The 25,166-nt window shown below is 39.5% G+C and overlaps 1 protein-coding gene and 1 pseudogene across 3 annotated transcripts in view; both read left to right on the top strand.

The window, feature by feature from the left end:
* WDR59 (WD repeat domain 59) overlaps positions 1 to 25,166 on the top strand; it is a 138,115-nt gene that overhangs the window by 93,874 nt on the left and 19,075 nt on the right. For all 3 annotated transcript variants that reach the window (XM_037815684.1, XM_037815685.1, XM_037815683.1), the window contains 7 exons: positions 2,423 to 2,556; positions 3,670 to 3,751; positions 15,960 to 16,072; positions 18,487 to 18,637; positions 18,746 to 18,818; positions 19,746 to 19,872; positions 20,027 to 20,169. In XM_037815684.1, coding sequence (XP_037671612.1) covers positions 2,423 to 2,556; positions 3,670 to 3,751; positions 15,960 to 16,072; positions 18,487 to 18,637; positions 18,746 to 18,818; positions 19,746 to 19,872; positions 20,027 to 20,169 — 823 coding nt within the window. The remainder of the gene's footprint in view (positions 1 to 2,422; positions 2,557 to 3,669; positions 3,752 to 15,959; positions 16,073 to 18,486; positions 18,638 to 18,745; positions 18,819 to 19,745; positions 19,873 to 20,026; positions 20,170 to 25,166) is intronic.
* On the top strand, positions 4,619 to 5,545 carry LOC119518505 (annotated as a pseudogene).

The raw sequence follows: 25,166 nt of genomic DNA, 5'->3' as shown, positions 1-25,166 counted from the left end.
TGTTGTTCACAATGACAGACAATCCTAAATCAAACATTTTGTACACTTAGACTTTATGCCATTTGTCAGTTTTCTAATAAGCTAGTCTTCTTGCAGATAAGCCACTTTGGGCACAGGGGCCTTAATATAATTGCTAATATGCTTTTATTACGTTTGCTTTAAAAATCAGGAAATTGTGGTTATTTTTAGCATAGTCTGAAAGCTAGTAGACCCATTCCTCAGGAGGCCTCCATTTATTTCAGCTGCTTAATTAAACTGAGCCACAGTGAGTTGCTCACTCATTCAAACACTTGGCATTTTTTCTTTGTAATAAGAAGCCAGGGTGATTGCCTGGAACAGTGTTTAGAAGCCATCCAGCCAACCTGGAAGACCAAATTAGATGGATCATATTTAAGCTTTTGAAAGAGCTATGTTTCCATTCCAGGTGGAATCTTTTTAGCTTATTAGTTTTTTAATCCAGTACCCCAAATCTCATTTGAGCTGACCAATTAAGTGAGACCTATGGATGTGTGGTATCCTGGAATTTTTGGACTCCGGGAAACCCAAATGAAAATCTTAGTGAAATCAGTTTGTGTACTTGGTATCTTTCCCACTCTAGTAAGCCATATTGTGATTTTCACTGTCACTGCAAGGTAGAAATACACTAACCTACCCATGGCTATATAATAGTGGTTAGTGCACATGACTACATCTGTCTCACATTAGTTAACATAGCCTGGCTCCAGCCCATTTTGACAGGTTGTTTATTTTTTAACATGTTCTCCCCTACTTGCACCCATGTCAATATGATTAATGGCTAAAGGGATAGTATTTGTGTGAGTATGCTACAATTCTTCATAAAATGACAGGGAAAGTAGAGAATTGAAGAGCTACTCTAGAATAATAGAATAAGTGTCCTCTTTATTGCAGAAAAATGACTCATCTATAGATAAATAGCAAATGGTACCTGAACTGCTTCTTAGGCTCAAATGGGTTAAGGTTCCAAATTGATCATATAGCATATGTATTTATAAATTGTGATAAGCAATTCATAACCATTTCAGCTAAACTTCTTTATCTACCTGCCATGAAAGTCCAGGTGTCCAGGGTTTTGTAAGTTCCATAACACTTAATAATCCTATATTGAAGTTAAATTCATTGGGCCACTTAGGAGATAAGATGGGACATTAATGGCCAGAAATACTTGAATTTAGACCATGACTAGTTTATGGAAGAGTGTTTACTTAAAATCACTTGTGGAAAATGAATTTATTTATGAGTAATCTAAATAATGATCTGCTCTCAAATTCTAGGAGTTTATATTCATTCATAATAATTACATATTTTTTAGTTGCACATTTCAATTTATACAGCCCTATCCATCCACACCTTCTCATTGTATCCTTATTAACCTTGTGAGAGTGGTATCACAGAGCTTATCATTGCCCACAGTTTACATGTGAGTGAAGAGAGAGGGACATGCAAAAAACTCATAGCAAATAAGGAACTTTTCCAGTCATATTGAGCCAGTACATCAGGTTTTCTGACTCTAAATCCAAGGCCCTTTTCACCATCTCCTTTTGCCTTCTTTGTTAATATGTCACTTTCCTCCTAAGTTGACTCACTTTGGTGGCCCCTTTTAAAATTCTGGCAATAAAATAAAATAGAAGATTGCTCCCTTGGCTAGTTGTCATTTTTTTTTAAGATAGCAGTGAGGCTACACTCGGATAGTTCTAATTTTTCAGGACATTTCTCATATCACACTTCTGGGTTCATCTATAGCCATTTGTAGGCAAGGCTCTGGGGAGATGGCGTAATTGCTCATGATATTCCATGTCTATTACCCAAGTCCCTCTACTCAAGTATTTCTGACATTCTAAAATGATTGCTTTTAGAAATAATGGACGTCTGTTAGGAAAAACAGACATTCTGCTTGAGCTTCTAAGTTTCTTTGCGCTCCATAAATTAAGATTTACAGAGCTCACACAGCTGTGTCTGAATTAAATTTTCAAAAATCCTATTGAAACTGTCTGAGAAGAAAAAGATTTGATTAATTTCAGCCAAGAACTTTAAACCTAGTGCTGCCCCCAACCTTAAAAGCTGCTCTTCTCCCACATTTCTTGTGGTCTTTACTAACTTTATTTAGCTGCTTTTTTGTTTTTTGTTTTTCCTAATTCTGGCTTTCTGGTATCTATTTTTGAGCACCTGCAGAAAGTACCTAGCATTGTAGTAGGTGCTTGTTTTCCTATTAGGATTTTGGACTAAGAGCTCAATGCCCTTTGTCATCCTTTTATTTCCTACAGATGCTGATTCATATAATTGTGGGAATGAATAATGTGCAAAGTCTCTGTAAATTACCAATGACCCAAATATGATGTGCTATGCCACTGTAGGCTTCCATTCATCAGAGTCCCCGTTAGTTATATCTTGTCATCTCCCCCAGAAATCAAGGAGATGGAAAAGTAAGCGTGAAGGATCGGATTCCGGCAATCGACAGATCAAGGCTGCTGGCAAGGTTATCATCCAGGATATTGCCTGCCTTCTTCCAGTGCACAAATCATTGGGAGAACTATACATGTAAGTTCAAAATTTCAAGTATGCTTTGCTTATAACTTAGTCATGATTATCAAACTTTTTTTTTAAGTAGTGGAATCCTTATTTCAAAAGCAGTTTTTTAGAAGCCCAATATAGTAGTTTTCTATTGCTCATGTCACCAATTACCACAAAGTTAGTGGCTTAAAACAGCATACATTTATTGTCTCACAGTTTCTGTGGTCAGGATTCTGGGCACTGATAAGCTGGGTCCTTGCTTAGACTTTCCTAGGCTGAAATCACAGTGTAGGCTGGGGTAGCAGTTTCATCTGATGCTCAGGATCCTCTTCCAAACTCATACAGGTTGTTACCAGAATTCAGTCCCTTGCAGCTGTTGAACTCTTGGAGAATTTCATCTTCTTGGAGATGAGAGGAGAATATCTTTGCTGACTCTACACCTTCTTTCTAAGGCCTCATCTGGTTAAGTTGTCTCAAAGTCAACTGATCAGTAACCCAGTCACAGGCATGCTGTCCCATCATATTTACTGGTCTTGCCCACCCTCAGAAGGAGGGAATTAGACAAGGTGTGCCCACCAGGAGGCCGGAATCTTGTTACCATTTTAGAATTTTGCCCCTTATCCCTACTATGCAAGGCAGACCTACTTTTATTGACAGGAGCTGGGGTGTGGGTGATGGGCAAGCAGAGGCTGGTCTGCAGTTCCCATCCTTCTTTCTGAACTTGAACACATAAGGAAAAGTATTTATTTTGTAGTTTTTACACAGCACACTGCTCTTTGTGTTAGAAACCAAAGTCAGGGTGGCACATATTTAAATCCATTTTCATTAAACCTTCAAGCCTTGGGAACTCCACAGAAAAGCTGGCTGGAAAATTGGTACTTGAGTGTGTCCTCTTCTCCTGACTTTAAAGAGGCAAGCAAACTCACCTTCCCCAGCCTGAATCCACAGCGTGGGATTAGCTGAAGTTAAAGCTTTCCTCCATGATAGATTGAAAGGAGCTTAAGAACACCACAGAATAAAACATTTTGAGTGACAACCAGAAAGGCAATTTTTAGTCTGTTTGTTAAAGAAGGAATGATTGATTTAGGAAGTTAGGCTAGAAAGAAGCTTTTTTATTTTAAAAAAAAATTTTTTTTTTAGCTTGAATGTGAATGATATTCAGGAAACATGTCAAAAGAATGCCGCTTCTGCCCTGCTTGTTGGAAGAAAGGATCTTGTCCAGGTATTGTGCATCCCTTTTGGTGGAAAGCTGGATTTTTTCTTTTTGAATATGTTATTTTCACTTTATAGTTGTGATTTAGTAACATTTTCAAGGTATGCCTCCTATTTTGCAATTCCTTTCCCATTTTCTTTGGAAACATCTAAGGCTAAAGCAGGGTTTCAAATGCCCTGGATGTTTTTCTTATTATTGCTTAGTTGGGAAGGTCCTAAAGTAGTTACTAAGTGTTTCTTATTACATCTCTTTTCTGTTCCAAACATGGTGATTGTTATGAATCCAAATTAGGGTAACTGTGTCTTTACTATTTGCAGCCCGAATTCTTTTTTTTTTTAATTAACTTTTTAAAAATGCTTTATTTATTAAAAGGTTTACCAAAGCATTCCTTTAGATGGAGAATTGTTCAGTTTTTAAAGTATGATTTAATCTTAACAGAAATTTAAATTATCTTAATCTTTGAAGGAACTCATCTAGTGTAATACAGCAAGCTGCTCTTACATTGGTTTTTATTGACAGCTTTAATGAGATGTAATTGACATATCCATACAATTCACCCATTTAAAGTGGACAATCAGTAGCTCTCAGTATATTCAGAGTTGTGCAGCCATCACCACAATCAATTTTAGAATATTTTCATTACCCCAAAAAGAAATCTGTACCCCTTAGCCATCACTTCTCAATTCCCCCTTTCCCCCATAGCCCTAGGCTAATCTACCAATCTACTTTATGCCTCTTTGCACCCTTAATTCTTTAGCATGAGGATGAGACTGAGCAATGGGTTAGATTGAGCTATTTTTCTATCACCTCAGTTTTTTTCCTTATAACCCTCCAAATAACCCTTCTCTTGATTCTTACCTAATTAAAAAAATCCCGAGTGGCAGGCAGCCAGCGACTGAAGAGCATTGGAGATATCTGCTTGTGAAGCAAAGGTGTCTACCAAACTATGAATGATATAAGCACTTTACTTGAAATTAAAGAGTACCCTGATAATGAGGTACAGAAAAACCAAGTACTAACTCTGGAAGACTGGCAAGAAAAGTGGGTGAGCCGCAACATTGCATTTCATCAAGAACAAGGACATCAGCTATTAAAGAAGCATTTGGATACTTTTCTTAATGGCAAGAGTGGACTCAGGATATTTTTTCCTGTTTGTGGAAAAGCAGTTGAGATGAGATGGTTTGCAGACCTGGGACACAGCGTAGTTGGTGTGGAGATCATTGAACTTGGGATTTGAGAATTTTTTACAGAGCAGAATCTTTCTTACTCAGAAGAACCAATTGCTGAAATTCCTGGAGCCAAAGTATTTAAGAGTTCTTCAGGGAACATTTCATTGTACTGTTGCAGCATTTTTGATCTTTCCAGAGTAAATATTGGCAAATTTGACAGGATTTGGAATAGCCTTAGTCGCTGTTAATCCAGGTGATCAAGAATGCTATGTTGATATAATGTTGTCCCTAACAAGAAAAGGGTTCCACTACCTCTCATCTGTTGTTTCTTATGATCCAACTAAACATGCAGGCCCACCATTTTATATTCCAGACACTGAAATTAACAGGTTGTTTGGCACAAAAAATTGCCTTGAGAAAGTTGATGCTTTTGAAGAACGACATAAAAGTTGGGGAATTGACTACATATTTGAAAAATTATATCTATTTACAGACAAAATCTAGAACATCAACATGTTTTTGGGCAATTGGAAAATTATGCTGAGGCATGAAAATATAATGAATGACTCAAAAAATTGTTCACCAATCGTATCACAGATCTTTGTTCAAAAATGCATATAACTCCCGGGCGGGGCAAGATGGCAGACTGGTGAGCTGTATGTTTTAGTTACTCCTCCAGGAAAGTAGGTAAAAAGCCAGGAACTGCGTGGACTGGACACCACAGAGCAATCTGTCTTTGGGCATACTTCATACAACACTCATGAAAACGTGGAACTGCTGAGATCAGCGAAATCTGTAAGTTTTTGCGGCCAGGGGACCCGCGCCCCTCCCTGCCAGGCTCAGTCCCGGGGGAGGAGGGGCTGTCAGCTCCAGGAAGGAGAAGGGAGAATTGCAGTGGCTGCTCTCATCGGAAACTCATTCTACTGATTCAAACTCCAACCATAGATAGACTGAGGCCAGACACCAGAGGCTCTGAGAGCAGCCAGCCCAGCAGAGAGGAGACGGGCATAGAAGGAAAACAACACGAGAAGCTCCAAAGTAAAAGCAGAGGATTTTTGGAGTTCTGGTGAACACAGAAAGGGGAAGGGCGGAGATCAGGCCTTGAGGCGCATATGCAAATCCCGAAGCAAGGCTGATCTCTCTGCCCAGGGCACCTTTCCTTAATGGCCCTGGTTGCTTTGTCTATTAGCATTTCAATAACCCATTAGATCTCTGAGGAGGGCCGTTTTTCTTTTTTTTTTTTTTTTTTTTTTTTTTTTTTAAATCCTTTTTTCTTTTTCTAAAACAATTACTCTAAGAAGCTCAATACAGAAAGCTTCAAAGAATTGAAATTTGGGCTCGTCAAGTCAAGAGCAGAACTAAGAGAGCTCTGAGACAAAAGGCAATAATCCAGTGGCTGAGAAAATTCACTAAACAACACAACTTCCCAAGAAAAGGGGGGTGTCCGCTCACAGCCACCATCCTGGTGGACAGGAAACACTCCTGCCCATCGCCAGCCCCATAGCCCAGAGCTGCCCCAGACAACCCAGTGTGACGGAAGTGCTTCAAATAACAGGCACACACCACAAAACTGGGCGTGGACATTAGCCTTCCCTGCAACCTCAGCTGAATGTCCCAGAGCTGGGAAGGGGGAGCAGTGTGAATTAACAGAGCCCCATTCAGCCATCATTTGAGCAGACTGGGAGCCTCCCAACACAGCCCAGCAGCCCAGAACTGCCCTGGGGGGACGGCACTCACCTGTGACATAGCACAGTCATCCCTCAACAGAGGACCCGGGGTGCACAGCCTGGAAGAGGGGCCCACTTGCAAGTCTCAGGAGCCATACGCCAATACCAAAGACTTGTGGGTCAGTGGCAGAGACAAACTGTGGCAGGACTGAACTGAAGGATTAGACTATTGCAGTAGCTTTAAAACTCTAGGATCATCAGGGAGATTTGATTGTTAGGGCCACCCCCCCTCCCCGACTGCCCAGAAACACGCCCCACATACAGGGCAGGCAACACCAACTACACACGCAAGCTTGGAACACCAATTGGGCCCCACAAGACTCACTCCCCCACTCACCAAAAAGGCTAAGCAGGGGAGATCTGGCTTGTGGAGAACAGGTGGCTCGTGGACGCCACCTGCTGGTTAGTTAGAGAAAGTGTACTCCACGAAGCTGTAGATCTGATAAATTAGAGATAAGGACTTCAACTGGTCTACAAACCCTAAAAGACCCCTATCAAGGACAGCAAATGCCACGAGGCCAAAAACAACAGAAAATTATAAAGCATATGAAAAAACCAGACGATATGGATAACCCAAGCCCAAGCACCCAAATCAAAAGACCAGAAGAGACACACCTAGAGCAGCTACTCAAAGAACTAAAGATGAACAATGAGACCCTAGTACGGGATATGAAGGAAATCAAGAAGACCCTAGAAGAGCATAAAGAAGACATTGCAAGACTAAATAAAAAAATGGATGATCTTATGGAAATTAAAGAAACTGTTGACCAAATTAAAAAGATTCTGGACACTCATAGTACAAGACTAGAGGAAGTTGAACAACGAATCAGTGACCTGGAAGATGACAGAATGGAAAATGAAAGCATAAAAGAAAGAATGGGGAAAAAAATTGAAAAACTCGAAATGGACCTCAGGGATATGATAGATAATATGAAACGTCCGAATATAAGACTCATTGGTGTCCCAGAAGGGGAAGAAAAGGGTAAAGGTCTAGGAAGAGTATTCAAAGAAATTGTTGGGGAAAACTTCCCAAATCTTCTAAACAACATAAATACACAAATCATAAATGCTCAGCGAACTCCAAATAGAATAAATCCAAAAAAACCCACTCCGAGACATATACTGATCACACTGTCAAACATAGAAGAGAAGGAGCAAGTTCTAAAAGCAGCAAGAGAAAAGCAATTCACCACATACAAAGGAAACAGCATAAGACTAAGTAGTGACTACTCAGCAGCCACCATGGAGGCGAGAAGGCAATGGCACGATATATTTAAAATTCTGAGAGAGAGGAATTTCCAGCCAAGAATACTTTATCCAGCAAAGCTCTCCTTCAAATTTGAGGGAGAGCTTAAATTTTTCACAGACAAAGAAATGCTGAGAGAATTTGCTAATAAGAGACCTGCCCTACTGGAGATACTAAAGGGAGCCCTACAGACAGAGAAACAAAGACAGGACAGAGAGACTTGGAGAAAGGTTCAGTACTAAAGAGATTCGGTATGGGTACAATAAAGGATATTAATAGAGAGAGGGAAAAATATGGCAAACATAATCCAAAGGATAAGATGGCCGATTCAAGAAATGCCTTCACGGTTTTAACGTTGAATGTAAATGGATTAAACTCCCCAATTAAAAGATATAGATTCGCAGAATGGATCAAAAAAAATGAACCATCAATATGTTGCATACAAGAGACTCATCTTAGACACAGGGACACAAAGAAATTGAAAGTGAAAGGATGGAAAAAAATATTTCATGCAAGCTACAGCCAAAAGAAAGCAGGTGTAGCAATATTAATCTCAGATAAAATAGACTTCAAATGCAGGGATGTTTTGAGAGACAAAGAAGGCCACTACATACTAATAAAAGGGGCAATTCAGCAAGAAGAAATAACAATCGTAAATGTCTATGCACCCAATCAAGGTGCCACAAAATACATGAGAGAAACATTGGCAAAACTAAAGGAAGCAATTGATGTTTCCACAATAATTGTGGGAGACTTCAACACATCACTCTCCCCTATAGATAGATCAACCAGACAGAAGACCAATAAGGAAATTGAAAACCTAAACAATCTGATAAATGAATTAGATTTAACAGACATCTACAGGACATTACATCCCAAATCACCAGGATACACATACTTTTCTAGTGCTCACGGAACTTTCTCCAGAATAGATCATATGCTGGGACATAAAACAAGCCTCAATAAATTTAAAAAGATTGAAATTATTCAAAGCACATTCTCTGACCACAATGGAATACAATTAGAAGTCAATAACCATCAGAGACTTAGAAAATTCACAAATACCTGGAGGTTAAACAACACACTCCTAAACAATCAGTGGGTTAAAGAAGAAATAGCAAGAGAAATTGCTAAATATATAGAGACGAATGAAAATGAGAATACAACATACCAAAACCTATGGGATGCAGCAAAAGCAGTGCTAAGGGGGAAATTTATAGCACTAAACGCATATATTAAAAAGGAAGAAAGAGCCAAAATCAAAGAACTAATGGATCAACTGAAGAAGCTAGAAAATGAACAGCAAACCAATCCTAAACCAAGTACAAGAAAAGAAATAACAAGGATTAAAGCAGAAATAAATGACATAGAGAACAAAAAAAACAATAGAAAGGATAAATATCACCAAAAGTTGGTTCTTTGAGAAGATCAACAAGATCGACAAGCCCCTAGCTAGACTGACAAAATCAAAAAGAGAGAAGACCCATATAAACAAAATAATGAATGAAAAAGGTGACATAACTGCAGATCCTGAAGAAATTAAAAAAATTATAAGAGGATATTATGAACAACTGTATGGCAACAAACTGGATAATGTAGAAGAAATGGACAATTTCCTGGAAACATATGAACAACCTAGACTGACCAGAGAAGAAATAGAAGACCTCAACCAACCCATCACAAGCAAAGAGATCCAATCAGTCATCAAAAATCTTCCCACAAATAAATGCCCAGGGCCAGATGGCTTCACAGGGGAATTCTACCAAACTTTCCAGAAAGAACTGACACCAATCTTACTCAAACTCTTTCAAAACATTGAAAAAAATGGAACACTACCTAACTCATTTTATGAAGCTAACATCAATCTAATACCAAAACCAGGCAAAGATGCTACAAAAAAGGAAAACTACCGGCCAATCTCCCTAATGAATATAGATGCAAAAATCCTCAACAAAATACTTGCAAATCGAATCCAAAGACACATTAAAAAAATCATACACCATGACCAAGTGGGGTTCATTCCAGGCATGCAAGGATGGTTCAACATCAGAAAAACAATCAATGTATTACAACACATTAAAAACTCGAAAGGGAAAAATCAATTGATCATCTCAATAGATGCTGAAAAAGCATTTGACAAAATCCAACATCCCTTTTTGATAAAAACACTTCAAAAGGTAGGAATTGAAGGAAACTTCCTCAACATGATAAAGAGCATATATGAAAAACCCACAGCCAGCATAGTACTCAATGGTGAGAGACTGAAAGCCTTCCCTCTAAGATCAGGAACAAGACAAGGATGCCCGCTGTCACCACTGTTATTCAACATTGTGCTGGAAGTGCTAGCCAGGGCAATCCGGCAAGACAAAGAAATAAAAGGCATCCAAATTGGAAAAGAAGAAGTAAAACTGTCATTGTTTGCAGATGATATGATCTTATATCTAGAAAACCCTGAGAAATCAACGATACACCTACTAGAGCTAATAAACAAATTTAGCAAAGTAGCGGGATACAAGATTAATGCACATAAGTCAGTAATGTTTCTATATGCTAGAAATGAACAAACTGAAGAGACACTCAAGAAAAAGATACCATTTTCAATAGCAACTAAAAAAATCAAGTACCTAGGAATCAACTTAACCAAAGATGTAAAAGACCTATACAAAGAAAACTACATAACTCTACTAAAAGAAATAGAAGGGGACCTTAAAAGATGGAAAAATATTCCATGTTCATGGATAGGAAGGCTAAATGTCATTAAGATGTCAATTCTACCCAAACTCATCTACAGATTCAATGCAATCCCAATCAAAATTCCAACAACCTACTTTGCAGACTTGGAAAAGCTAGTTATCAAATTTATTTGGAAAGGGAAGATGCCTCGAATTGCTAAAGACACTCTAAAAAAGAAAAACGAAGTGGGAGGACTTACACTCCCTGACTTTGAAGCTTATTATAAAGCCACAGTTGCCAAGACAGCATGGTACTGGCACAAAGATAGACATATAGATGAATGGAATCGAATTGAGAATTCAGAGATAGACCCTCAGATCTATGGCCGACTGATCTTTGATAAGGCCCCCAAAGTCACCGAACTGAGCCATAATGGTCTTTTCAACAAATGGGGCTGGGAGAGTTGGATATCCATATCCAAAAGAATGAAAGAGGACCCCTACCTCACCCCCTACACAAAAATTAACTCAAAATGGACCAAAGATCTCAATATAAAAGAAAGTACCATAAAACTCCTAGAAGATAATGTAGGAAAACATCTTCAAGACCTTGTATTAGGAGGCCACTTCCTAGACTTTACACCCAAAGCACAAGCAACAAAAGAGAAAATAGATAAATGGGAACTCCTCAAGCTTAGAAGTTTCTGCACCTCAAAGGAATTTCTCAAAAAGGTAAAGAGGCAGCCAACTCAATGGGAAAAAATTTTTGGAAACCATGTATCTGACAAAAGACTGATATCTTGCATATACAAAGAAATCCTACAACTCAATGACAATAGTACAGACAGCCCAATTATAAAATGGGCAAAAGATATGAAAAGACAGTTCTCTGAAGAGGAAATACAAATGGCCAAGAAACACATGAAAAAATGTTCAGCTTCACTAGCTATTAGAGAGATGCAAATTAAGACCACAATGAGATACCATCTAACACCGGTTAGAATGGCTGCCATTAAACAAACAGGAAACTACAAATGCTGGAGGGGATGTGGAGAAATTGGAACTATTATTCATTGTTGGTGGGACTGTATAATGGTTCAGCCACTCTGGAAGTCAGTCTGGCAGTTCCTTAGAAAACTAGATATAGAGCTACCATTCGATCCAGCGATTGCACTTCTCGGTATATACCCGGAAGATCGGAAAGCAGTGACACGAACAGATATCTGCACGCCAATGTTCATAGCAGCATTAGTCACAATTGCCAAGAGATGGAAACAACCCAAATGTCCTTCAACAGATGAGTGGATAAATAAAATGTGGTATATACACACGATGGAATACTACGCGGCAGTAAGAAGGAACGATCTGGTGAAACATATGACAACATGGATGAACCTTGAAGACATAATGCTGAGCGAAATAAGCCAGGCACAAAAAGAGAAATATTATATGCTACCACTAATGTGAACTTTGAAAAATGTAAAACAAATGGTTTATAATGTAGAATGTAGGGGAACTAGCAGTAGAGAGCAATTAAGGAAGGGGGAACAATAATCCAGGAAGAACAGATAAGCTATTTAACGTTCTGGGGATGCCCAGAAATGACTATGGTCTGTTAATTTCTGATGGTTGTAGTAGGAACAAGTTCACTGAAATGTTGCTATATTATGTAACTTTCTTGGGGTAAAGTAGGAACATGTTGGAAGTTAAGCAGTTATCTTAGGTTAGTTGTCTTTTTCTTACTCCCTTGCTATGGTCTTTTTGAAATGCTCTTTTATTGTATGTTTGTTTTCTTTTTAACTTTTTTTTTCATATAGGTGATTTGAAAAAAGAAGGGAAAGTTAAAAAAAAAAAAAAAAAAAAAAAAAAAAGATGTAGTGCCCCCTTGAGGAGCCTGTGGAGAATGCAGGGGTATTTGCCTACCCCACCTCCATGGTTGCTAACATGACCACAGACATAGGGGACTGGTGGTTTGATGGGTTGAGCCCTCTACCATAAGTTTTACCCTTGGGAAGACGGTTGCTGCAAAGGAGAGGCTAGGCCTCCCTATATTTGTGCCTAAGAGTCTCCTCCTGAATGCCTCTTTGTTGCTCAGATGTGGCCCTCTCTCTCTGGCTAAGCCAACTTGAAAGGTGAAATCACTGCCCTCCCCCCTACGTGGGATCAGACACCCAGGGAAGTGAATCTCCCTGGCAACGTGGAATATGTCTCCCAGGGAGGAATGTAGACCTGGCACCGTGGGACGGAGAACATCTTCTTGACCAAAAGGGGGATGTGAAAGGAAATGAAATAAGCTTCAGTGGCAGAGAGATTCCAAAAGGAGCCGAGAGGTCACTCTGGTGGGCACTCTTATGCACAGTTTAGACAACCCTTTTTAGGTTCTAAAGAATTGGGGTAGCTGGTGGTGGATACCTGAAACTATCAAACTACAACCCAGAACCCATGAATCTCGAAGACAGTTGTATAAAAATGTAGCTTATGAGGGGTGACAATGGGATTGGGAAAGCCATAAGGACCAAACACCACTTTGTCTAGTTTATGGATGGATGTGTAGAAAAGTAGGGGAAGGAAACAAACAGACAAAGGTACCCAGTGTTCTTTTTTACTTCAATTGCTCTTTTTCACTCTAATTATGAATGTACAACTATGTAATGGTACTGTAAACAATCGAAAGTACAATTTGTTTTGTAAAAAAAAAAAAAAAAGATTTGGGGACCCACGAGAAAGCTGTATTAATCAAACGCATATCTTAACTCTGGTGGACTGTAAACCTCATCCCCAACCCCACAACCATCTTACCAGCTGTTTTTGGAAGTCTGTGGGATAAGGGCACTCTTGAGTTCCTGGATGGGGCATCTGGAATAGACCTTTCTCTAGTATCAGTGATAAAGCTAGGTGACATCTCTAAAAAAAAAAAAAAAAAAAAAATGCATATAACTTTTTAGAGAAAAGTACATTCTAAAATGTTAAAATGGCTACCTTTGGAGAGGAGAGTGTAATTAGGAGTTAAAGCATACTGTTTTACTTACAGATTGTAAAAATTTTTACCATCAGCATGTATTACTTGTATAATTAATATTTGAAAGAGAAATGCAATGCATAACAAAGGAATATAAGAGATGTAGAAAAATTGACATTGAGTGTAATACTTTAATAAGGTGCAACGTAAAAAGAAAGTAATCTAAGAAGTTATATAAAATAATAATTTTTACTATTAACACCCCTTATGCACCCCTTTTCACATTTTGTCTGCTTATATAATTTGATATGTAAGAGAAACAAATTTAAAACTTTAGTTAAATGAACTAACTTATGGAACCAAGTGTTTTTCCTAAATTGTAAAAATTTTACAAATTTTAAAATTAAGTTTTTTTCTGAGTTTGGAACTTTTTCGTTTTCTCTAGTTGATCTTGTTTAAATGATAGACTTACATGACATACAGTGAATCCAGATTCATGGTTTTTCACTATGAAAGTTTAGATTAGAATCTGTTTTTCATTAACACTCATTTTATTTAATCAAACATTCCCTTCTACCTGCACTATCTAATATCTGAAAGGTTTAGATTGTTTAGCTCATGTTAACAAAATGATGGATTTTATTAAAAGTAAGTTATTTGTGAAAAAAAAAAAAAAATCCCTAAGACTTCTATTTGTCTTCTAATAAATGCTGCCATGTCTTTGCCCCAAATCCGTTTAGGAAAAACTGAGAGTCATGGATTTAATCTATGTAAGAACCCAGCCACTTAAAGTGCTGTGCGCACTAAGGAGGCAACACGACGGAGTAGAAATAGTGTGTATTTTACAGTGAAAGATCTAGGTTCAACTTGGCTTCCTAGCAGTGTAAACATGAGCAAGTTATTGCAGACTCTCAGGCTCCATGTGTAGGTAAAATGAGACTCATGAGAATAATTACCTCATAGGTTCAGTGAGCAGATTGGTAAATGGAATACTAAAGCAGACCCAAGGTCCACGTTCTGAAAAAACAGTCTCTGAGGAAAAATTACTTCTAAAGGTTTTTGTTTTGTTTTTGAGTTTTCAGTACTTTTCTGGTGGAGTTGATTTGGAAAGGCAGGCTAGTCTGAGTGAAGTGGAAAGACCTTTGAGTTCAGACAAACCTGGGTTTAAATCTGGGCTTTGCCACTTTTTTGCTGTGTGATCATAGGAAAGCCACCTCATCTTTCTGAACCTCAATTTCTTCAACTGTAAAATGGGAACAACACTACTAAGGTCATTATGAGAACTAAATAAAATAATATATATAAAGTTCCCACCTATGCATGGTAGATGGTCAGCATCTATATTTGTACAGTTGCTTCTGCTGTTCTTTTCATGATCATCATCATTTGTGGCATGGGGACCATTTAATGCGACAGAGAAATGACTCCAGTGAAAATGCTTGAACAGTTTTTTTGTTCTTTCTTATGCACATGTCTGTTATTTTGCAAAAGGTTACAGAAATATACCCAAGTGTCACTATTTCTATTGAAGGCCTTTAGGAAGGGGTTATTGCAAGTGAGGGAGTATCATGTCTAGGTTAAGTATGTTGGTAGCACATAATTTGATTTTGTATGTCTGATGTTTGCCTGTTTTTCAGTGCTTTTATTAGCTTATTCTGTCTTCCTAGATTATAAGCTCCTTGATTCAAAGACCATGTCTTCTTTTTTGAAGAAGTTTCTCACAAAGTCTAATATTTTGTTTTCCAGTTACAACGATGTGTTGCTACCAAGAAAGATTTTCCAAAAGTAGTAGTAGATTTTTAAGGTATTGAGGGAATGGGAGCGTTTGTTTACAGCAGGATGTATTTAGCATTGTGCCTGGGATTTAATAGACTGTTAATGGACATTAGTTGCTCCTGATTCCAAGCCCCATGAGATGTTAAGTTTGGATGTATTCCCCAGATTTCGTGTCAAAAAAAAAAGAAAGCCAAGTCTGTTTTGTCTCTCCTTAGCTTCTAAGAATATCCTGAAACTTTAGTAATGAAGGCAACAACACTTTTCATTGCTTGGGCGAAAAAGGATTGATCTTAAAAGTAATACCCATTGCTTTTTGTCCACCATGCCAACGCAGTTCACTAATGAAGCAGCAGAGAGTCACATGAGTTAGTGGTTAAATAGATGACCCATTGAAGTTATTGCACTGGGTTATTTCTCTGAAGTTTGCTTAACTAAGAGTATTTGCAGCACATACAGGTCTCCTAAAGATCTTGTTAAAAGGCAGATTCTGATTCAGCAGGTCTAGAGTGGGACTGGGGATTCTGCATTTTGGTTGGTGGGCTCCCAGGTCTTGCTCTCCTCCGAGTAGCAAGGCTGAAGGCCATGCGTGGAGGATGGGTGGGGTTCTGTGGTGGCCTCTGTTCCTCCTCACCAGTCTGAGTCAAAGTGTTTCTTTCTTATCCGTTCAGGTTTGGTCGCTGGCTACTGTAGCTACAGATCTTTGCCTTGGTCCAAAATCTGACCCAGATTTGGAAACACCCTGGGCTCGACATCCTTTTGGGCGACAGCTGCTGGAGTCCCTGTAGGTTTTGAGAGCTAAAAGTGGGGAAATGAATAATGTAAATTTTAGGTCTCTAAACACTTTAAAATATGATACTGCTGAAGAGGAAGGTGTGGAGGCCTAAAGAATGTGAGGAAGATGTGAGAACTTTGCTTTTAGTGAGGAAATAATTTCTGTGCAGAACTAACTTCTTGTGGTGGAAGGAACTTCATAATATTTGTCATTTAAAACAAGGATTCAAGACCTGTCAGACTGATGTGACCTTTAGAGACTTATGCTTTAATTCATAAGTTCCATCAGTCTGAACACTGGAATTTGACCTCTTAAGACAGTAAATTTCTTCATGAGTACCATAGGGGTGAATCCTGAGAATTTATTAGAGAATATATTTGGCTTTCATGTTTGCCAAAGGCCATGATGCTTTCACCTTGTTAAGCGATTTATGTCATATAATCCACCATTGTCAGTTTGCTTAAAACACTGAATTTGTGTTCAGTTCATTACACTGAAATATGGCAGACTGGAAATATACAAAATAATGTACAACTATCTCCATAATAGTGAGGCCCTCTGCTTCCATTAGGCTTCCTTGGAGCTTGCTTTACTTACTTGTTGAGGCTAGACCTGGGATAAGGGCTTATTCCATCACAAAGGCAAAGTTCTTCTGATCCCTACCTCACATTCCAGTATAGTGGTTCTGAAAGGAGCAAAGGGACTAGAAGGTAAAAATATCCTTTGTTATTATGTAATAGCTCTGACATAATACTACCTCTGGATTCTATTGACTATTCTCCTCACCTTGCTGGTACAGTGTTTTCTGTCCACTTTCACATAGCTTTAGGTTATGTGAATGAAGTATATAGGAACCCCCCAAAAAGCAATGTGATTCTTCCTTGGAGTTTGGGGATACTGAGAGAGCATGTAATACATCATTTAGTTTTACTTCAGTCAACTTAATTCTTGGAGAAGCTACATTACATTTGAATCCTTGCCTCCTCCAGCCTGAAGATTTCAGATGGGTTATCTAGGTCATTTGTAATACTTTGATATATTTTATTCCTAAACAAATTGAGCTAGACTCAAAATAGGTCAAACCACTTGCTCTAAAGAAGCCCCAGTTCTTTTTTTTTAATACAATTTTACTGAGGTATATTCACACATCATACAATCCATCCGAAATATATAATCAGTGGCTCACTGTATCATCACTTAGTTGTGCATGCATCACCATGATCAATTTTAGAACATTTTCATTACTTCAGAAAAAGAAATAAAAATAAACAAGAACACCCAAAATATCCTATACCCCTTATCCCACCCATTCTTTCGTTTTTTAAACAGCCATACACACCATACAATCCATTCTAAGTATACAATCAGTGGCTCTTGGTATAATCACATAGTTAAGCATTCAGCACCATTGTCAATATGAGAACATTCTCATTTCTTCCAAAAAGAAAAAAGAAAAATCCCTAAATCCCCCTGTTATTGACGTTTAGCTTTGGTATAGTGCCTTTGTTGCAATTAATGAAAGAATATTACAGTGTTACTGTTAACCATAGATCTTAATTTGCATTAATTATATTTCTCCCATGTACCGCCCTATTATCAACATCTTGTAATAGTGACATACGTTTATTCTAGTTCATGTAAGAACTTTCTTATATTTTTACAATTAACCACATTGTTGTCCAATCTAGGTTTCACTAAGTTATACAGTCCCAGTTTTTATCCTCTAGCTTTCCTTCTGGTCACATACAAAGACCCTAGCCTTCCTCTTTCAACCATACTCACACTCAACTTTATTAATTACACTTACAGTATTGGGCTACCATCACACAATATTGTGCTATCCATTTCCAAACATTTATAGTCAACCTTATAATACATTCTGTATTCCTTAAGCATCACTTGCCCAATCTCTGCCCTCTTTCTCTCTCCTGATAATCTATGCTCTTAAATTTAACTCTCAGGGTTTGCTCATTATAGTTTAGTGAAAACATACAACATTTGTCCTTTTGTTTCTGTCTTATTTCACTCAACAGAATGTCCTCAAGGTTCATTCATGTTGCATTCATCACAACTTCACACCTTCCCGCAGCAGCACAATATTCCATCATATGTGTACATCACACTTCACCCCTCCACTCAGTTGATGGACCCTTGGGCTGCCTCCATCCATTAGCAATCATGAATAATGCCTCCATAAACATCAGTGTGCAAATGTCTGATCGTGTCCCTGCTTTCAGTTCTTCTGAGTATATGCTAGTAATGGGATTGTTGGATCATATAGCCCCAGTTGTTGACAGAAATTTTGAAGCAGAATTAAGCCTCCCTTCCTTGCTCTATGGTAATAACCTGCCAGGATTCTCACAGTTGTCCTTCTTTGATTCCTTATCTTGATTTGGTTTCTTTCCTCTCATCTTTTTCTTCAGGTTGGCTCATTACTGTCGACTTCGGGATGTTCAGACATTGGCTATGCTTTGCAGTGTGTTTGAAGCCCAGTCTAGGCCTCAGGGTACATCAAACCCCTTTGGGCCCTTTCTTAACCGTTCTTCCAATCTTGTGGTGTCCCATAGTCGATATGTAAGTTTATGTTTTTCTGGTTTGTGTCTGATTTTTCTTAAGTGTAAAATTCCATGTGGAATGGTACTTTGATGCTACACCTGTTCATTCTTCTCTTCCCATCTATAGCCTAGTTTTACTTCCTCTGGTTCCTGCTCAAGTATGTCAGACCCAGGGCTCAACACTGGTGGCTGGAACATAGGTTGGTATGGAAATGCCCTAACCTGTTCTTGATTTTTTTGTACTATAAAAGCTGTGTATGAGTCATTAATGTGTGATCTTTAGCTAATGAATATTCTCCATGTTTTTCCTTGCTTTCCATTTCTCTTTCAACTTAGTATAATAGGGCTACTATTGCCAGTAAGGCCTGGGCTTAATGTTTGAACAGGCCAATTTCTTATAGATCATCAAACCTTGCTGGGTTATCTTTTCATCTTGTAACCTCAAGACACTGATAATGGGATTTCCCACTATTCACCCCCAAAAACATAACCCTTATCTAGTTTCCCTTTCACAAGCCCCTTCCATGATCATCTACACTTCCGATTATCTCCCTCTTTCAGTGTAGAGAAATAAGACTGGGCCTAACTCCAGCTGGCCCAAAAGGTCTGTTTATTGAGTAGATGTATTTTTGTCTTCTGGGTTTTTAAAATTTCTTTTTTTAAATTGATCTTATTTTACTCAATAGTTAGAGTAATACATGCCTAGAGAAGAAAAAAAAGTATTAGAGAAGAAAATAACGTCTCATAACACTTTCTTTCAATCTCTGGTCATTCTGTATATGTGATTTTTATGTTTTTTTTTTTTTTTTAATCTTTTCAGAAGCATTTTCTCATGGTGTTTAAAGTCTTTTTAAATAGAGACTGCATAATATTCCACTGTGTCAGTATTACTATAATTTGCTTAATCATGTGTGTGCTTAATTACAAGGATACCTTAATAATAAATACCTAAACAAAAAGGTAAGGCTAGGAAAGAGTTCTCTTTAGTTTTATTTCTCAGGGCTTTCAGCTTAGCTTAACTTTTCTTCCAGGGGATAAATTAGACACATACTGCATTATGAGAGTTTTCAGATATCTTATATGCTTTCTCTGATTTCCATCTTCCATTCCCAATTGATTTTCTTCAGCGGGAAGAGAGGCAGAACATATATCTTCACCCTGGGGAGAGTCTTCACCAGAAGAAATACGCTTTGGGAGTCTGACCTACAGTGATCCTCGTGAGCGAGAACGTGACCAGCATGATAAAAACAAAAGGTAGCTAGAATCCCAGAGGAGAGCTGCAATTTCATAGCTCTCAGACTCAAAGTCAGGAATCTTGCTTTAAGAAAGGTATATTAAATGCCATTTGGTATTGAACTTGTTTTTTCTTAAAAAAAAATTGACAGGAACTTTTTAAAATTTTATCTAGGCTTCTGGACCCTGCCAACACCCAGCAATTTGATGACTTTAAGAAATGCTATGGAGAAATCCTCTATCGCTGGGGCCTGAGAGAGAAACGAGCTGAAGTGCTAAAGTTTATTTCCTGTCCCCCTGATCCTCACAAAGGGATTGGTGAATATGAATTTCTTTTCTTTTTGCTATCTGAAAGGTCCTATCATTTAACTTGTTCACAACATAAGACATGGAATGAAATCGTAGCTCCTTTCTCATTTAGAAGCAGAAATTTCTGAAGCATACTGAGTTTATTCCATGCTTCTGAAAATGCTTGCATTTTATAACAAAACTCAATTTATATTGTAACAGAAATAGTTTTATTTCTGAGTATACAGTACAGAGAAGTAGCAAAATTTATTCATTCCTTCAACTAATGTGTATCAGGTTCCTCTTAGGCACTAGGCACTGCCCCTTGTGGACTCATAACTTAGTGGGGGAAAACAATTAAATAAATACAATTTGTAATAAATATTAGTGGGCAAACGAGGATGTTGGGACAGGGAGAGTAGGGAGAGAGTTTTGGAAGATGTGTTGAGGTGTCTAGGTAGTCCTCTCCGAGGAAGTGATGTTTAGCCAACAGCTAAAGGGTAAGAGGGAACAGCCACTGGGAGAAATAACCAGTGAAGGAAGTCCAGAGTGGTGAGAACACAGTGAATGAGAAGAGTGATATAAAATTAGATTGCAGGGATAATTAGACAGGGACCTGTAAGTCGAGGTAAATAATTTGGATTTTATTCCAAGTCCAGTGGAAAGCTATGAAAGGACATTAAGAAGGCAAGTGGCATGACCTAGTTGACATCTTATGAGGATTACTTTAGCTGTTATGTGAAGAAAGGATTAGAGGAGGGCAGAAGTAGGAGGAAGACCAATTTTTAAAGGCAGTTACAGTAGTTGTTGCTGACAGGGCGGCGTAGGAATGACACACAGACACAAAGTTAAGAATTAAGGGCGCAGGGGGCCCACTGCATCTCGTGCTAAGTGGACAATAATGCCTCTGTGCTCCAGCTATTTATTTCAGAAGATAAGGGAGTATATGCTAAATGTCCTCAGGCACAGGAGAGCCCACCAGACACCTATGTTTACATCCTGTTGCATATCAGAAGGAACAATCTAGGTTTAGGACAATGGTAAACGTTGTCGTGGTAGTCACAAGACACATATCTTTACAGGGCGTGCCTGCACGGCATTCCATGCAGGCCTGCGGCTTAGCATTCCAAGCCACCACCCTAGATACGGCTCAGGCAACATGGAAGACTCAGTTTCCCACAAGTAGTCAGAGAAATTATGACAGTATCATCCGAGTATGGTATTGATGGAGACGAGGAGAGATGGATGGATTCAAAATATATTTTAGAGGTAGGCTCAACATGACTTGCTAATATATTGAATGTGAGAGTGAGGGAAAGAGACGAAGCTTGGGTGATTCCTAGGTTTCCAGCTTGAGCAGCTGGATAGATGGCGGTGTCATGTTCTGAGATGAAGAAGACTGTGGAAGAAAATCTGTGCGTTCAATTTGGGACACTTGGAGATGTGTGTAGGATATTCGGACTAGAGAAGTCATGTAGGCAGTCAGATGTGAGCCTGGAGTTCAAAGGAGACACTGAGGCCAGATCTATAAATTTGGGAATCTTCAGAATATGGATATATTCAAACTGTGAGAATGGGTGCATTTACTGTGGGGGTGGCGTGTGGTGGTGGGAGTAGGGGCAATGGTGTTGGGAAGGAGAGCTTGTATCCTGGAAGAATATCCAGAAACATAAACTCAGAATGAGAGACCAGTGAGTTTTTAGGAAAAGCAAGACTGGTGATAAGAAAGAAGTTGAGAAGAGATGGTTTTTAAAGGGTGGAGTGAAAATGGAAGACTGCCAAAGATAGTAGACTGAACAGACATTAATTTCATCCCTCTCCCCAGATCCACCATAATGGCTATAGAGAGCTTTCCTAAAAAGACCTGACTGTACAAGAAGTAATATTAGCAATAAAATTTGGGACCTGAGAATCAGATAGTATGGTGGTAGCTAATATTATAGGACCTGAGTAATATGAACTGGCAGTCAGAAAAATAAGATACAATTGTACAGCCCACAAATGGCTCATGAATTAGTAATACCAGGAACCTCTGGAAGTGGCATGAAGATGAGATTAAAAACAGGAGTATTGTTTAACAACTTTTTTAGGATCCCCACAGCCCTTTTCCTGGTTTGCAGAGCAGGTCATTACCCCTCCTCTAACCCAAACAGAAAACTGGGAAGTTATTCTCTGAAGAATGTCAGTGCATTTCAGATTGAAAGGGCCCACCATGTACATAGCCTAATGTGCCGGTTTGAATGTATTGTATCCCCCAAATGCCATTATCTTTGTGGTCTTGTGGGACAGACGTTTTGGTGCTGGTTAGATTTGCTTGGAATGTGCCCCACCCAGCTGTGGGTGGTGACTTTGGTGGGATACTCCCATGGAGGTGTGACCCCACCCATTCGGGGTGGGCCTTGAATCAGTGGAGCCATATAAACGTGCTGACTCAAAGAGACTGAACGGAGTGCAGCTGTGAGTGACGTTTTGAAGAAGAGCAAGCTTGCTAGAGAGGAATGTCCTGGGAGAAAGCCATTTTGAAACCAGAACTTTGGAGCAGACGCCAGACACATGCCTTCCCAGCTAACAGAGGTTTTCCGGACGCCATTTGCCATCCTCCGGTGAAGGTACCTGATTACTGATGTGTTACCTTGGACACTTTATGGCCTTAAGACTATAACTGTATAGTCAAATAAACCCCCTTTTTATAAAAGCCTATCCATCTCTGGTGTTTTGCTTCTGCAGCATTAGCAAACTAGAACACCTAATGAATGAAGAGACCAGGGGTAAAAAGAAGATTCTAGAAGCTTCCAGAGAGAGAACGCAGATCACATACAAAGGATAAAGACTGTGAATGGCTTCACAGTTTTCAGGAACAATACTGGAAACTAGATGACAATGAAGCAGTGCCTTCTAAATTCTCAAGAAAATTATTTCTGACCTAGAATTCTGTACCCAAATTATCAATCAGGTATAAAAGTAAGCCTTCAGCTATCTAAGGAGGAGGAATACATTCAATCCAGCAAAGAGTGGAGTAAGAATGGTGGTAAAAAGAGGTCTATATGACAGACCTAGAGATAGACCAGTCCAGACTGGAATGGGTTAGCAGGCTGCAGTAGTGATGTCCCCAAGGAGAGAAAATTCAAAAAATACCTAGTATATTTCAGTATTCTATGTATTTATAGAATATTTGGATATTTGAGGGAGACTTTGGAGATGAATTATCAATAAGTACTTAGCAAACTAAGCACATAAAAAGAACATGACTGGAGAGGCGGGGCAAGATGGAAGACTGGTGAGCTGTATGTTTTAGTTACTCCTCCAGGAAAGTAGGTAGAAAGCCAGGAACTGCATGGACTGGACACCACACAGCAATCTGTCTTTGGGCATACTTCATACAACACTCATGAAAATGTCGAACTGCTGAGATCAGCGAAATCTGTAAGTTTTTGCGGCCAGGGGACCCGCGCCCCTCCCTGCCAGGCTCAGTCCTGTGGGAGGAGGGGCTGTCAGCTCCGGGAAGGAGAAGGGAGAACTGCAGTGGCTGCTCTTATCGGAAACTCATTCTACTGATCCAGACTCCAACCATAGATAGACAGAGACCAGACACCAGAGAATCTGTGAGCAGCCAGCCCAGCAGAGAGGAGACAGGCATAGAAAAAAAAAAACAACACGAAAAACTCCAAAATAAAAGCACAGGATTTTTAGAGTTCTGGTGAACACAGAAAGGGGAAGGGCGGAGCTCAGGCCCTAAGGCGCATATGCAAATCCCGAAGAAAAGCTGATCTCTCTGCCCTGTGGACCTTTCCTTAATGGCCCTGGTTGCTTTGTCTATTAGCATTTCAATAACCCATTAGATCTCTGAGGAGGGCCCTGTTTTTTTTTTTTTTTTTTTTAATCCTTTTTTCTTTTTCTAAAACAATTACTCTAAGAAGCCCAATACAGAAAGCTTCAAAGACTTGCAATTTGGGCACGTCAAGTCAAGAGCAGAACTAAGAGAGCTCTGAGACAAAAGGCAATAATCCAGTGGCTGAGAAAATTCACTAAACACCACAACTTCCCAAGAAAAGGGGGGTGTCCGCTCACAGCCATCATCCTGGTGGACAGGAAACACTCCTGCCCATCGCCAGCCCCATAGCCCAGAGCTGCCCCAGACAACCCAGTGTGACGGAAGGGCTTCAAATAACAGGCACACACCACAAAACTGGCGTGGACATTAGCCTTCCCTGCAACCTCAGCGGATTGTCCCAGAGTTGGGAAGGTGGAGCAGTGTGAATTAACAAAGCCCCATTCAGCCATCATTTGAGCAGACTGGGAGCCTCCCTACACAGCCCAGCAGCCCAGAACTGCCCTGAGGGGACGGCACTCACCTGTGACATAGCACAGTCATCCCTCAACAGGGGACCCGGGGTGCACAGCCTGGAAGAGGGGCCCACTTGCAAGTCTCAGGAGCCATACGCCAATACCAAGGACTTGTGGGTCAGTGGCAGAGACAAACTGTGGCAGGACTGAACTGAAGGATTAGACTATTGCACCAGCTTTAAAACTCTAGGATCCCCAGGGAGAATTGATTGTTAGGGCCACCCCCCCTCCCCGACTGCCCAGAAACACGCCCCATATACAGGGCAGGCAACACCAACTACACACGCAAGCTTGGTACACCAATTGGGCCCCACAAGACTCACTCCCCCACTCACCAAAAACGCTAAGCAGGGGAGAACTGGCCTGTGAAGAACAGGTGGCTCGTGGACGCCACCTGCTGGTTAGTTAGAGAAAGTGTACTCCACGAAGCTGTAGATCTGATAAATTAGAGATAAGGACTTCAATAGGTCTACAAACCCTAAAAGAACCCTATCAAGTTCAGCAAATGCCACGAGGCCAAAAACAACAGAAAATTATAAAGCATATGAAAAAAACAGACGATATGGATAACCCAAGCCCAAGCACCCAAATCAAAAGACCAGAAGAGACACAGCACCTAGAGCAGCTACTCAAAGAACTAAAGATGAACAATGAGACCATAGTACGGGATATGAAGGAAATCA

The sequence above is a fragment of the Choloepus didactylus genome, chromosome 22, assembly GCF_015220235.1.
Source record: "Choloepus didactylus isolate mChoDid1 chromosome 22, mChoDid1.pri, whole genome shotgun sequence".
NCBI classification, from domain to species: Eukaryota; Metazoa; Chordata; class Mammalia; order Pilosa; family Megalonychidae; genus Choloepus; species Choloepus didactylus.
Note: the sequence above shows the minus strand (reverse complement) of the source record. Positions and strands in the feature narration are given on the sequence as shown.